This window comes from Electrophorus electricus, chromosome 15 (genome assembly GCF_013358815.1).
Source record: "Electrophorus electricus isolate fEleEle1 chromosome 15, fEleEle1.pri, whole genome shotgun sequence".
Taxonomy (NCBI): domain Eukaryota; kingdom Metazoa; phylum Chordata; class Actinopteri; order Gymnotiformes; family Gymnotidae; genus Electrophorus; species Electrophorus electricus.
In genome coordinates this window covers 18,359,778-18,373,731 of record NC_049549.1, presented here as the reverse complement: position 1 = coordinate 18,373,731, position 13,954 = coordinate 18,359,778, and the positions used below count along the sequence as shown (strand labels likewise).

The 13,954-nt window shown below is 47.1% G+C and overlaps 2 protein-coding genes across 4 annotated transcripts; both read left to right on the top strand.

Annotated features, from left to right (window-relative positions):
- Window positions 1-1,289: 1,289 nt before the first annotated feature.
- LOC113586530 lies at window positions 1,290-4,067 on the top strand. 3 transcript variants are annotated; one of them, XM_027024711.2, is made up of 6 exons: window positions 1,290-1,502; window positions 2,203-2,232; window positions 2,436-2,560; window positions 2,644-2,690; window positions 2,852-2,983; window positions 3,042-4,067. In XM_027024711.2, the coding sequence occupies exons 1-6, from the start codon at window positions 1,473-1,475 to the stop codon at window positions 3,236-3,238; spliced, it is 561 nt and encodes a 186-aa protein (XP_026880512.1). In that variant the 5' UTR covers window positions 1,290-1,472; the 3' UTR covers window positions 3,239-4,067. The 3 variants fall into 3 exon arrangements, with proteins under 3 accessions (XP_026880512.1, XP_026880510.2, XP_026880511.2); XM_027024709.2 differs by lacking the exon at window positions 1,290-1,502 and adding an exon at window positions 1,560-1,756; XM_027024710.2 differs by lacking the exon at window positions 1,290-1,502 and adding an exon at window positions 1,567-1,756 and having other exon boundaries at window positions 3,069-4,067.
- Window positions 4,068-4,326: 259 nt separating this feature from the next.
- tada2a (transcriptional adaptor 2A) lies at window positions 4,327-12,053 on the top strand. Its single transcript, XM_027024715.2, has 15 exons — window positions 4,327-4,620; window positions 4,867-4,973; window positions 5,071-5,130; window positions 5,385-5,476; window positions 6,092-6,249; window positions 6,369-6,457; window positions 7,819-7,891; window positions 8,240-8,303; window positions 8,715-8,758; window positions 9,470-9,580; window positions 9,865-9,936; window positions 10,874-11,006; window positions 11,262-11,305; window positions 11,437-11,510; window positions 11,608-12,053. Exons 1-15 carry the CDS (start codon window positions 4,596-4,598, stop codon window positions 11,791-11,793), a joined length of 1,332 nt encoding a protein of 443 aa, XP_026880516.1. The 5' UTR covers window positions 4,327-4,595; the 3' UTR covers window positions 11,794-12,053.
- The last annotated feature ends 1,901 nt before the right edge of the window (window positions 12,054-13,954 follow it).

Here is a 13,954-nt window from a genome sequence, read left to right as displayed (position 1 = left end):
GGGGAATTGTGGGGAGGGGCGTGCTGTAGGGAAGAGGAGGGGCGCTGCGCGTGTGTAATGAGGTAATTGTCTGACCCATGGAAATGTGCCACACTTTCTGCACTGAACAAGCCCAGCCCCCTCCAGACTTTGATCTGCCCCCTGGGGGCAGCGCCTGTGGTGTCGGTTTGACCCTTTCTGGGGCCCACAGCGTGGGTGTGTAGCCGGCAGCTCTGCTGTGCGTTTTCATGCCCCTCTGATGGCCTGCTCTGTCACTTTTTGTTGTCTAGATGTCATATGTCTCAGAGAGTGGTGGGGGTAAATACAATGGGGGTATAAGCAATGGGGGTAAATGCGGTGGCACTAGCGCTGTAGATCAACCCTGGTAAGGAGCACGTGAATCACATGGCTGCTGCCCCATGGTGATGTGATGTGTCTTCACAGGAGCCTCCAGAAGGGCCTTTAAGGGCCATGTTGTGTGTGGAGCACTCAGACCTGAGCTAATCAGACACCAACTATCAGACACCAAGACTTAAACCAGTCCTGGTCTGTTTAGTGCCCTTACTGGACTCATTGTGTTGCAGGCCTGATCATTGTATAGCAATCAATATGCTGGGGGCATGTGGATGAGGTGATAAATCCGGCCCCCCCGGGGTTGTGTGGGGGGTGGAGCCACACGACCTGCCCCTTGGCTGCCTGCCTCCCTGTGTGTAGAGGCGTGGCCTGCAGCCTGAGCGAATACTGCTTGTTTGTCTCACTGTCATACACAGCCCATCTTTATGTGATTACACATAACAAAAGGACCCCCCCAACCCCCCCCCCCCCCCCCCCCCCCCCCCCGTGAGTTTACACACTTAGTTACAGGTTTAGTGTGTTTACACGTTTAGTTACAGGTTTAGTGTGGTTTTTTTCACTGCACAGTGCAATATCCACATCTTGTGGTATAGAATGGAAACTGCAGAAGTGCTTTTAACACTCTCTGTGTCTCATATCTTAGCCACGGTTGATCCAGCTAGTGGTGCGTGTAAATACACCTGACATGGCAGGCGAGTTCCCATGATGCTGTTAACTAAAGGAAATCTTTAGGGATTAAAGGCTTCTATATGCTTTTTACATAATGACACCATTTCTGATATGACTATCACCCGGATTAGAACTGGATTACAAAGACAGTCACAATTATTGTAACTCTATATTTAGACAGAGATGTCGCTGAGATGCGTCTTACGCTGCAGTCAGGAAATGGTTGGAACCCACCCAACATGCCTGCTACAATTAGCAAGTCATGTCTTCAAGAAGGACGACACAAGGGTGCAAATAAAATCAGCCTGGGACAGCTGCGAATCGCTTCAGCACAAATGTCTTCTAACTCTCAGAATTAGTCATCCTGGCTCATCACAGTGGTTTTGTGCGGCTGTTAAATGCCATGTATCATACCAGAAAGGCGCACAATATATGCGTACTTCCTGTAGGAAGAGAAACCGATAACTAAAATGGCGTTTTCAGATAATCAACTGGAAAAGGTACAGTTCTCAGAATTGGACTGTAAATGGAATGAGACAGTTTGGTTACAATCCTGCAAAACTTTGTGATGTTTGCTATTTTAGGGTTTTCAGAAGACTTGTGTGGGACGTTTTCCATTTTTGTTAGAATTAGCACATGTGCACGTGTATGTGAGCACTCCTACTTCAGTATGAAACTCTCACATCTTCAGGGAGCTGCGTTTAGCACAGGGATGACGGGAACAGGATTTAAGTTGAGAGGACGGTTCATAAAGTTAAGACAATGGTTCTTATCTCTTAATTTTTACATTTATAAAAATTGGTTTTTCGAATGGTAAGAGCACGCAGGGTCCGGGACTCACCTCACCCATGCAGCTGCTGTATGTTACATCATGTCATCGTGAATTGGACGTTGATTTTGCACTGTTGTTTTCTATGTAATGGAATTAAATACTGTTGAGATTTGGCTGAAATAAGACAATTTTATCCCTTTTTTTAAATTTCGCTAACATGTTCTTAGTCCTTCAGGCACAGTGTGCACTGAGCTTGGGCCTCGGATACGTTGAGTTTTGCCTCCTATGTTTTACTGCGCTGTATTATAATGCTTAGAATGGGCTTGAACTGGCTTCACACATCATCCAGAACTATACATTTGACACGTAGAGTTTGCTGTTCACAGTAAAAGCAAACATTCCTTTTAAGCATTGTGTGTTTCCTGCAGGCCCCTGTGCAGTGCGAGAAGGATGACAAGGTAAACATGTATAAATAAATAAATGTCTGAGGTGGGAAAGCCACTTTAAACCCAAAATAACAAAATGTGGCCATTTTAACAAAATAAAAACTCAAATAGAAAAATACAAAAATCTATGGAATAAATAACGATAAACCTACAGAATAAATAACAATAAGTCTATGGAATAAATAACGATAAACCTATGGACACTTATTTTCCAGTTTCCCATACCATGCCAGGACAACTCATTTGGGTTCAGCGGCTGTGTCATCTCTGAGAATATTTCCATGCCGTTGAGGAGGTGTACACCGTTTTTGACTAACAGCAGAGGACAGTCCTCCCCCAGGTGATCTGTTGAAGTTAACCGTTGTTGGGGGTTTTGGGAGGTTTTCTGATCCCAGTTCTGATCTCATACCTCATTCTTTCTAGGACATCCTATGAAAACCCGGTCATTCACGGGGACACTGTGAACATGTGTAAGTACAGACTCACATAGCTGTCAAATCCTATCATGGAACTGCTGGACTGGACAGTGATCTGTTTTTTGTGGATGTCCTGTCCAGCAAATAATGAATCTTGATTTTACGAATCGACCTTTCTACTCTGAAAGGTTACACATATTAATCATTTCATTTAGACACACCACCTAGTCACATGCTGGACGGTACTGGAGTGGAGCCCTCCGGTCAGCAGAGTGTCCCTCCACAAGTCCTCTCGCACGAGAACACACTCCCCCTTCAGTCTCGTGACAGTCACACTTTCACTGACGGTAGGAAAGTGCAAGTTCTCTTTGGAGACTCACAGGTGCATCATCTTCCAGTGTCCAGGAAACGTTTCAATGTTGTTTTGTCTAGGCGGATCTTCAGAAGCCATGACAGTGGGTGGTGTGGGACACTACAGGTCTCAGCAGGTGGAGAGCTTGTTGGAGGAAGAAGATATGAATAAGTATCTGAAGGGAAAAAAGAAAAAAGCACAAACACGAAGACAAAAATCCCATCAGATCCTCCGAAAAATAACACACTAGCGTCTGACTGACAAAGACTGGATTGTTTTTTCTTTTTGCACCATTTTCAAAAACATTAATATACTTTTTGTAATTCAAGAAACAGTATAATTAGAAACACACTAGTCTAATGTTTCTTGGTTTAAACACTTAACAGTAAAATATTTGATTTATTTATGTTCATTTTAATTAAATTGAAAGCTAATTAATAAACATTTGTAACATATTGACCCCATCACACCTAGAACAGTATTACTGTAGAATTGTGATATTCCTCTTTGATTATAAACTGGCATTTATATGAACGTGTATAGAGGTTACTGTCAGTAAAGTAGTGCAGCATACTAGGACTACAGTTGTTCTTGCGTGCTGGCACTGGACCACTACAACAGCGTTCATACTGGCTGGCGCACTGTGCCAATATACAGCACATACACGACAGACGTAAAAAAAAATTATAGATTTTAAAGAGTTTAAATCTTAATTATGATTATTTCCGCCACATGGCTGTCAGACTCTCTACGTATCTACGTGTGGGCGGAGCTTCAGTGGCTGAGACTACGTCACTAAAACGTGTTCGCCCAGTTTATGTTCCAGTGGATTTGTTGCAAGTTGTATAAAATTCTGTATTACTTTTAGTGCACAATTTTAATTAATCATGCAACCTTCAAGTCAGGGTACGCAGTCTAAAATCCAGCCCTAGTTCATAGCCTAGTTCTAATTTTAAATATAAGTTACTTTTAGTATTACACAATTTGGCGTTATTATTTTTAGTAATTACATAAATCATTCGAAGCATTAATATCAGTTTAATTTCACAACCTTTGAATAAATAGCCAGTTTTTGTCTATTTCGCAGCCTCATTGTGTGTTTTTTATAGCTCGGTACGATACTTGTTCCAGTACACTAAGTTTGCTTTTCCTTCTTGAACGTGCTTCAATTTGTGGCCGTGCAAGGGGAGCGGGGCCGTAGCAGCAGGGGCCGCGGGGGGGCGCTGTTTAAGACAGCGGGGCCGTAGCAGCAGGGGCCGCGGGGGGGCGCTGTTTAAGACAGCGGGGCCGTAGCAGCAGGGGCCGCGGGGGGGCGCTGTTTAAGACAGCGGGGCCGTAGCAGCGGAGGGGCGCTGTTTAGGGCGACACTCACTAGTTATGCTGCAGTGCTGTGTTAAATCATACATGTGTCTGTAATTCAGGCACTGTTTCAAATATGTAGCGTTATGGTAACGTTCACGTACAGGTGGTAGTCTGACTGCCAGACTGGCGCTAAACTTTGCTGGTAGTTAATCGTATAAAGCAGCTTGAAAATAAGAAGGCGAGTTAGCCGTTAGCTAGCTGGCTAACAAACACACGGCAGGCTGCGTAACCCGAACACGAGCAACATGGAGCGCTTAACATCGCTCGGGGGTAAGACTGTCTCAGCTAGTGTGTGTGTGTGTGTGTGTGTGTGTGTGTGTGTGTGTGTGTGTGTGTGTGTGTGTGTGTGTGTGTGTGTGTGTGTGTGTGTGTGTGTGTGTGTGTGGGTCGGTTTACTGCAGGAGATGTTAGCTAGGTTAACTAGGTTAGCATAGCCAATTACTTTGGTTTCTTCCACGTCGAGTGCAGTGTAGCAGTGCTGTAGGAGTTGTCTAAGGTGTGTGTGTGTGTGTGCAGGCGACCCTTTCGACAAGCCACTGTGTGGAGGCTGCTCGTCGTATTTGGTGGAGCCCTACATTAAATGTGCAGACTGTGCACCACCGCTGTTCCTCCTGTGTCTCCAGGTGCGGATCTCCACCTAGTCAAACTACAGTACCAGAGCGTGCGTGCGTACGCGCGCTAGCGTAATGCAAATGTAACATCGTGTGTGTGTTTCTGCAGTGTTTTACTAGGGGTTATGAATATAAAAGGCACCAGAGTGACCACAAATATGAGATCATGGTAAGAAAAATCTAATTTATTGATAATGTCAAACCATAACACAGACTTTATTTAAAACGTATTTAAATATGAAATCTAGTGTTGAGGGGTACATATGAACAACCCAGTACTTTCCTCTGAAAAAAGAAAGAGAAAAAGGATGTGTATACTTCTCTCTCAATACCAGCATGTTTATGTGTGTGCTTGCACATTTTATCATTCACATGAAGTTTGGAATTTTAATGGTTAAAGGAGGCACCTTCTGTTTCTTCCAGACGTCGGATTTTCCCATTCTGGAGCCTGGCTGGACAGCCCAGGAGGAGAGGTCTCTCCTGGAGGCCGTCATGGACTGTGGCTTTGGAAACTGGTCAGTATAGTACAGGCCTTGTGTAAGGTTCCCTGTGAGTCCTAGTGACTGGGAGCTGTGGGTGTACTGGGCTTGTGGAGTGGTGGCAGGTCTGACATGGAGAACAGAATGCTGTGCAGGTGGCCTGGTAGTTTTATCTATTGCACATGCACCAAGACGACAGAAGCAAAATTCAAATGCTTAAAGGTGCAATAAGTCACTAAGTGATTATTGTTTTGACTTTTTATTCTATAAAGTGCAGCTCACATGAGATGAAGAATCAGATTATGAACCAGGTTATGTTCTACAGAGTGTGATCCCACAGGAAGGCCAAATAAATTTAGTACAGAATCTCTGAAACCACTGGACACTCGGTATCAATATGGCTGTATCATCATTCTCCAGCCGTCATTCAAAAAATGACTTATTGAAACCAATTATGTTTAAAAAGCAAATGAATGTAACAAAAAGTGATGTGTTAATAGTATTGTCTGTAGAATTTTAACTTGTTATAAATCTGGATTTATTTATATCTGTTGAACCAGTTTGTTTTGAACACACCGTTGGACTGACGTGTTCGTCCCTACCGCGTTGTTGGGTTTGTCCGGTCTTACGTTTGCCTTCATTCCCTTCCAGGCAGGACGTGGCCTACCAAATGCGGACCAGGACCAAGGAGGAATGTGAAGGCCACTACATAAAGAACTTCATCAACAATCCCCTGTTCTCCTCCACTCTGCTCAGTCTCCGGCAGACGGAGGAGGCCCACACCACAGACACCGCCATCCCGTTCAAACGTACGAGACATCCTGCAGCCTCACCTGCCGTGCACGGGTACTGTCCTGTCTGCGGAGCTATACATGTTATACATAATAAAACCGACACATGGTTGCTGTGTCTCTCCTGCCTCCCACAGCAACAGATGACCCCCCCAGACCCTCCTTTGACTCTCAGCTCTCGCGGGACATGGCTGGCTACATGCCTGCCCGAGCAGACTTCATGGAGGTCAGAGCTCTTGTGTTTTCTAAAGTTTCTAATGTAGCCCGTGTGTTCTGCACGGAAGTGCGTCACTGTAGGAGGTTTGTGAAAGTGCCGGGCGTACAAGCCCGCCGGTACTTGGGTCAGTGTGCACACGTGAGCTGCAAATGTTAATGGCACTAATCAAGCAAATATGGCTCTTACAGTGGGTCACGATGTTCGCTTGGCATCATTTTTGAAGCTGATGACTTCAGTGGGAGAGGAAGGGTGTTTCTGAATAACTGCGTCTCAGGCTTCTCTGGGCTTGTTGTAGCTTCGTTCTTCCAGCACTGCCGCTATCAGCATGCGCGTTACGCGCTGCGCGTGGGGCACCAAACAGTCGCATGGATCAGCCGGTATGATTGTAGCATCTTGGTGTAGCAGGAATCTGGCACCTGCTAGTCAGACAACTTCAAAACAAAATCGCGAGAGAGGTTTGTAATCCCAACAAAGGGGTTTTGTTTAAAACCTGGAATGTCCGTGTTAATGAAACGTAAAAGTTCAGCTCGGAAATCAAAAGGTGTGTGCAGGCTCTGGCCTTTAACGTATCCGCTCACACACATTTTGTCCCTAATTTAACGGGGCTGCATGACCGAGTCATGTCTAGGTTCCGCTCTAACGTTAATAATAATAATACTAAAGCAGCACAAGTCCGACCCTCTGCGTCTGTGTGTGTTCTCGACTACTGCTATGCAGCGCTCGTAGGAATTCCTGCAACTACAACAAACAAACCTCAACTGGTGCAATGTGTGTACAATTAATAAATTAAATTTTATGGAAAAGTTGAAAATGTACAGTGGCTGGGTAAACCTTATCTTCCTGATCTACTGTTTACATACCAAACAGTTAGTTCATGTTAGCAGTTAAAGCTCTGAACTCCACGACCGGCTGCGTGTACGGAGTAAAGGCAGAGGGCCAGCAGCCGAGGGTGGATATTCCTCTGGGAAGATGAAGGGTGTAGAGATGAAAACAAATCCCTGCTTGGGAAGGTTTGGGAGTTGTTACAGAAGTGTTTGGGGCCGTGGAGTTGTGGTGTACCGCCAAACAGCTGTGTGTGCGTACACACACACACACACACACACACAGCCTCTGCGCGTCCTGCATGCTTGTGTACTAAAATGTATGTATTAAAATGATTTGAATATCACGACCCTTATAGTGTATTACTTCCGCTCCTAATGTATCTTGTGTGTGAGACCGTCGTAGGAGTTGTAGGGATATTTGTCCGGAGTGTCACCTCTGACTTGTAGATGTCTGTTGTGAAAATACGAATCACATTGATTTGAACTGAATGCATATTATTTCCGTTGTACATGGCTTGCTAATGCAGGCTCTGTCTTGTGTTTAAGGAGTTTGATAACTACGCTGAATGGGATTTGAAAGATATCGATTTTGTTGATGACGACTCCGATATTCTTCATGGTGAGTTTAAAAACCAGTCCGGTTCAGTACGTCTGCGCTCAGTTACAGAATTACAGGCTCCAAACACTTACAAATATGCACAAGTAATAATCTGATCATTTAAATGCTCCGCGCATGTTACCTGCCAGTCCAAAGGGGGGTCGGCGCTACAGGTTCAGGTGTGTTACCTGCTCAGAACACCTGAGCAGATGGTGAACCGCTTTCACGGGTTGTGTGAACATGGCCAGTAAACGGAGCCGCACCGATGTCCCGGAAACGTGCCTCAGAACCAGCCCACGACATGAGCGCACGAGCGGGAGTGTGCACGAGCGAGCTCTCTGTTTGACCATCTCACGCTTGTTGTTCTAGCCCTTAAAACGGCGGTTGTGGACATCTACCACTCAAGACTGAGCGAGAGGAAGCGGAGGAAAAGGTGAGTGTGCAATGTCGGCCCTGACCACTAGAGGGTGTCGCATACCCTTCTGTTGCCTGAAAGCTAGACTTTTGCATAGTACTCAAATATTAGTTATGTTTGCCTAATATAAAATATAAAGACAAAAAATGTAAAACAGCTGAGACGGGCTAAAATTGCCTGGAAGAGTGTGTTATGTTTCCTGACCTTGGTATGTCTTCCCAGTGGGTCTCCGTCTTATTGTGTTCGACCCGTGTCAGGCACCTCCCCCTCAACACTGTGCAATAAGCCGTCCGGCTGTAAATCAGTTTTAAACCGCGCAGGTGTGAGTGGCCCGGGTGCTCCTGGGCTTCGTGACGCGTCAGAGTTTAGCGTGTTGCATGTCGTGTAGTGCCGTGTCCAGACTGATGCTGGCGGTGGTATCTCTTTCAGGATCGTCCGGGATCACGGACTCATCAACCTGCGAAAGTTTCAGAGTAAGTTATTCTGAATTCATCACTCTGACCACGCATCCACAGACCCACAGCTCGGGCAGTTCCTCAGGAGAAGGGTACTAATGGATATCCAGTGTGTGAGTGCTCACAATAGTCTGTCTGGAGCAGGGATGGTGGGGACGAGGCTCCAGCCCACGGCGCTGAGTGCGGAGCGGACCCTCAGACTCTCAGACTCTCTTCTCCAGTTGCGTTTTTGTTTGTTTGTTTGTTTGTGTGAAGTGCTTTTGGTTGTTTGTATCAGCTCACTGCTGCCGTGCTTCTCTCCTCTTTCAAGACAAAAGAGGCAGTGGTTACCGTGGAGGTGCTGACTGGTTGTCATGGAGACTGCCTGAAAGTGTGTGTGCGTGTGCGCGCGCGCACGCGTGCATTTTTGTCTCTGTTCGCGTGTCTGTGTGTGAGGCTGAGGTGTGAGTACTGGTTTCAGTGCAAACCAGTGCGTACTGGTTTCAGTGCAAACCAGTGCGTACTGGTTTCAGTGCAAACCAGTGCGTACTGGTTTCAGTGCATATTCTCCACTAAACACGTTGAGTGGGGGTAGCAGAATCCCTCCTCACTCTCTCTCTCTCTGTGTGTGTGTGTGTGTGTGTGTGTGTGTGTGTGTGTGTGTGTGTGTGTGTGTGTGTGTGTGTGTGTGTGTGTGTGTGTGTGTGTGTGTGTGTGTGTGCGCGCGCGCGCGCGCGTGCGCATGCGCAGTGCTGGAGAGACGTTACCCCAAGGAGGTGCAGGACCTGTATGACATCATGAGACGCTTCGCCAGGGTGGCGGGACCAATGGAGCATGACAAGTTCATAGAGAGTCACGCGTGTGAGTAAGACACCCGCGCGCGTGTGACTCCCGCATGTGATGCTCTCATCCCAGCATTCATCTGGGACAGAAACCCTTTTCCCAGTGGCTCTGGTTACTGGGGGAGTGTGGGTGTGTCATGGGTGGAGCATATGACCCCGCCCCCTCTCCCTGTTACTGCAACACATGGGATGTAGCTGGTTAAGAGGTCATGGCTATCAGCAATGGGCACCAGAGATCTGTTCTCAGATCTGAGATCTGTTTTGTGATCTGTCTGTCTCTCACTGTGTCTCTCGGTGTCCCAGTGGAGTTTGAGCTGAGGAGGGAGATATCCCGGCTTCAGGAGTACCGGCGTGAAGGCGTCCGGTCCTTCTGTGGTAAGATCACACCGTCATCAGAACAGCCAGGGGTATCAGTCTAATCCAGGGTTAAGGGCTCAGAATGGATTAGAGGCCTGGAGTAGATTACAATGGAGCAGGTGCAAACAGGTGATTTATGAATCACTTGTTTAATTTGTGTTGAAAAATGAAACTTGTTTTCTGTTTGGATAAAAATGACATCTTGACCTTGTGGGTTGGGGACTCTGTGACTGGTCCTTTTAAGATGTGACTCTCACACTGTAAGAATTGTTGAGAAACTGCTAAATTTAAGCACATTAGAGGACCAAGATCATCTGGACAGATGGACGTTGGGCCTAATTAGTGAGGTTATCATGTACAAGGACATCAAAACAGTTGTGATATCCAGATCTCAGATGTCAGAGCACTAATGTTGAGTTTGTAACTCCTGGTTCTTTTAGGGAATGTCAGATTTAAAGGTTATTTAGCATTTGCTTGTAAATTATCGATGCGCGTTCAGGTCTGAGGAAGTCCTCGACTGGCTTTGATGTTTGTCTCTGTAATGAAAGACAAAGCTTTGCTCTCAGATTAAACAAACCCTTCCTTTTTTCTCAACAATTCTGTTATTGTCGTTGTCCAGGGGTTGACCTTTGGCCCATCCATTCAGAGTGTTTTCCCCAATCTCATTTTTTTGCGTCTTTGTTTTTTAGAATGCCAGTGCTTTGCTCTACAGATGTTTACTTTGTAAACAGCCTACAAGTTCAGTTCCATTAATGTAATAACAGCAATGAGAGTCTCTCTGTCCTGACGAGGGACAGTTTTGCCCCTCCTAGATTCATTCTTACGCACTCGTGAGTCCTCACGTTGGCACACGGCGGAGTCCCAGTGTGCCCCGTGTCTGTGAAGCCTAAGGGCTGTGGGGGTTTGGCGGTGTGGGGCTCGGGACTATGTGGTGAGGCACGTGTCCGTGGTGCAGGGGCCAGGGTGTACGAGCGAGTGAAGAGGGGCCGCGAGGACGAGCGCAGGAAGAGGACCCTGCTTGGGGAAGTGCTGCAGTATGTCCACGACGCCGGCACCTGCCAACAGTGGCTGCACAAGCAGGCCGCCATGTAAGACCCTCCTCTTCCTCTTCATCCTTGTCTTCTCCGTTCTCAGTCCTACACGCTGGTCATGTGGGAGTGGTGTTGGATGTCCCCCCACAGACTGATATTTCTGTCTCAAACATAATAAATTGGTTTTGAATGCTTGTCCATATTGGGACTTAATTTTGCCAAAACAGCGATGACTCACTTGGTGTGTGGGGGTGTGTGTGTGCGCGTGTGCAAATATGCCCGTGTGCTCAGATAATGTTTGTTCTCTTACAGTGACGCTGGAATTACCCCTGTGGTCAGTACCATCACAACCTCAGGTACGCTGCTACACACACACACACAGGTGGTCACATGCTTACGGACCCTGCGCAAACACACTGCGTTTGTCAGACCGGAGCTCTCTGGACAGTCCAGCGTCAAGTTCACTTCCTTCTGTCCTTTCTCACAGGAAGGAGAAGTGCACCTCCGTTGAACCTAACTGGGTTGCCAGGTACAGAAAAACTCAACGAGAGAGAAAAAGAGGTATTGCCCTGCTTCTCACTCCCCTTTGTCTTCGCAGCTGAAGTAGCGGTGCAGGTGTACTGATCTCATCTTCTCCTGGCTCTGTTTCACTCCTCAGTTGTGTCAGGTGGTGCGTCTGGTGCCGGGGGCATATCTTGAGTACAAACAGGCCCTGCTGAGCGAGTGCCAGCGTCAGGGCGGTCTACGCCTCGCGCAGGCACGATCCCTCATCAAGATAGACGTGAACAAGACCCGTAAGATCTACGACTTCCTCATCAAGGAGGGCTACGTTAACAAAGCATAAGTGTGGTAGCCTAGCGACCAGACCACGGCTCTCTGAAGAAGTGATAACTGCACGTGTTCACGTTGGACGTCAGCGCTGATGTTATGGTCTGTGTGTGTGTGAAACATGACCAGTGGTGTGTGTAAAGTGACCCTCAGAGCAATGTGTGCTGCATCACTGAGAGTTCCGATGAATTTCTCAGTGTGCAGCGGCTGGACTCACTGATGATCACATGGTGCTGTAACACTACACAAGTAAATATTTTCTTTTGTTCTGGTGAATTTTAGGCTGGAGACTTATTTGTACTTTGGAATGTGTGGGTCTGTTCTGCATAGCTCATCACCTGAAAATGGTATTTTTGTCTGTCAATAGCTCAGAAATATGCAAAAGAGGTCATTGAGTTATATAGACTCCACACAACATTATTAAAAATGCCACTTTATTACAGTCATCATGTAGCAGGGGGTGTAAACACCTTTTATAGAGTTAAGAGTAGCCCACAGTGAGCCGTCTACCAGCCCTTAATCAGTGGTTCTGAACAGACCCTGCTTCTGTGGACCAGTCCGACCCAGCAGTGACCCAGTCCGACCCAGCAGCACTGGGGTGCCTGGGACCGCCTACACGCCCACAACCATCACACGGCCAGAGTCTGCTGCGCTGTAATGGTGCACCTGTAGAAGGTTAAAAACCAGCGAGTGAGTGCAGGTGCAAATACAGCAGCTAGTGAGCACGTCTGGAACTGGCTTGGAAACCATTTTGTTCTACCATAAATCAAATATAATTGTTTATTCACATGGTTTACATTTTAATATTGTGATGAAACATCTAACATCTAATGTAAGGTAAGAAAACGGTCAAACTTACTACTCAAGCTCGGCTCTCTACCACAGTCACTGTTTAACACAGTCACCAACACAGTTAATCTGATTGTAACCCAGTCTCTCTCCCCAACACAGTCTCTCTCTTGTTTTCGCTGTTATGTTCCGTGGATGTTAGCTGCGTTCATTCTCTGGAAGCTCAGCGATGGTCAGGGGTCTCCCACGCTGCATCTGTGTCCTGATTAGCGCTCCACATCTCACCTTTGGTGATGAGCAGCAACCTAAACGAGTCTCAGCATCAGTGGTGTGTGTGTTCGTGTGTGTGTTCGTTTCACCCTGTGTCTCAGGCTTTCTCCTGCCAAGTCAAATCTCTCCACCTCTGACACCATCTTGGGGTTTCATTTGAAGGCGTGAGGCTGAGTGACAGCTGAACTACGGGCGGCCTGGCCGTGGTTTTTGTGGGGTGAGAAGGCTCTACATTTGAACAAGAGGGCCAAAGCCTCACGCCACCTTGCCCCCATGGGGCGTGTCCTCCACCGCACCGTCCAGTCATGTTCCGACACCTGTCGCCCCAGGAGCTGCCCACCTCAACATCATGGGTTTGAATCCCAAATAACGTCATACGAACAAATGTATGCAAGTCACGCTGAAAAGAGACAGCTGCCAATCACTGTAAATATCCAGTGTCTGTGTCGTTTGGGTGTCCGTCTCCCCACACGTTTTTCTCTGCAACTCTTTCATCTTCTGTTCCACTTCACAGCCTTCCCGTGTTTTCACAGTTGCTGTTTAATGTCTCTCCCACTCGTTGACTCATTTTTATGGAAATTGCATCATGGATCCCAGAGAGAAAAGCTTCTAGAACACTCCACACCACTACCACCTTGCGCTCTCTCTCGCTTGCTCTCTCTCTCTCTCTCGCTCTCTCTCTCACACACACACCATTGATTTGAAACTTGGAGTGAGGAATACATCGGTTCTATCCTGAGACCATTATCTCCCCCCAATCAGAGTGTAAACAGAAAGGGCCGTGACATTTCTCCCACTTGGCTGCAGTGCTCGGTCTCGCTGCTGTGACACGAGCCTTCATCCTCCCCTGTGTGCCCCTCCTCTCAGCCAGTACTGTGAGGCAGCCATTAACAGAGGTGAACTCCTTTGCCATTGTAAACATGCAGGGTTTCCTTGGCAACCAGGTCTCTGGCATTGTGCAACAGAAGGCTGAAAAGAGGATGGGTGAGGGAGGGGGTATCAAATGTTACCCCCCCCCCACATACACACACACACCCACAGAAGCAGGCGTACGCACTCCTCCTCTCCCCCTGGTGCCTGTGCTCATGTTCGGGGCTTGACGAGTCGTGACTGTCCCT

Coding starts and splice junctions, on each gene's coding strand:
- LOC113586530 (XM_027024709.2), top strand. CDS start 1,571: ATGTTTGCTATTTTAGGGTTTTCAGAAGACTTGTGTGGGACGTTTTCC. Junction 1,757..2,202: donor TGAGAGGACGGTTCATAAAG/TTAAGACAATGG, acceptor TGTTTCCTGCAG/GCCCCTGTGCAGTGCGAGAA. Junction 2,691..2,851: donor CGGGGACACTGTGAACATGT/GTAAGTACAGAC, acceptor CATTTCATTTAG/ACACACCACCTAGTCACATG.
- tada2a (XM_027024715.2), top strand. CDS start 4,596: ATGGAGCGCTTAACATCGCTCGGGG. Junction 4,621..4,866: donor GCGCTTAACATCGCTCGGGG/GTAAGACTGTCT, acceptor GTGTGTGTGCAG/GCGACCCTTTCGACAAGCCA. Junction 9,937..10,873: donor AGGCGTCCGGTCCTTCTGTG/GTAAGATCACAC, acceptor TCCGTGGTGCAG/GGGCCAGGGTGTACGAGCGA.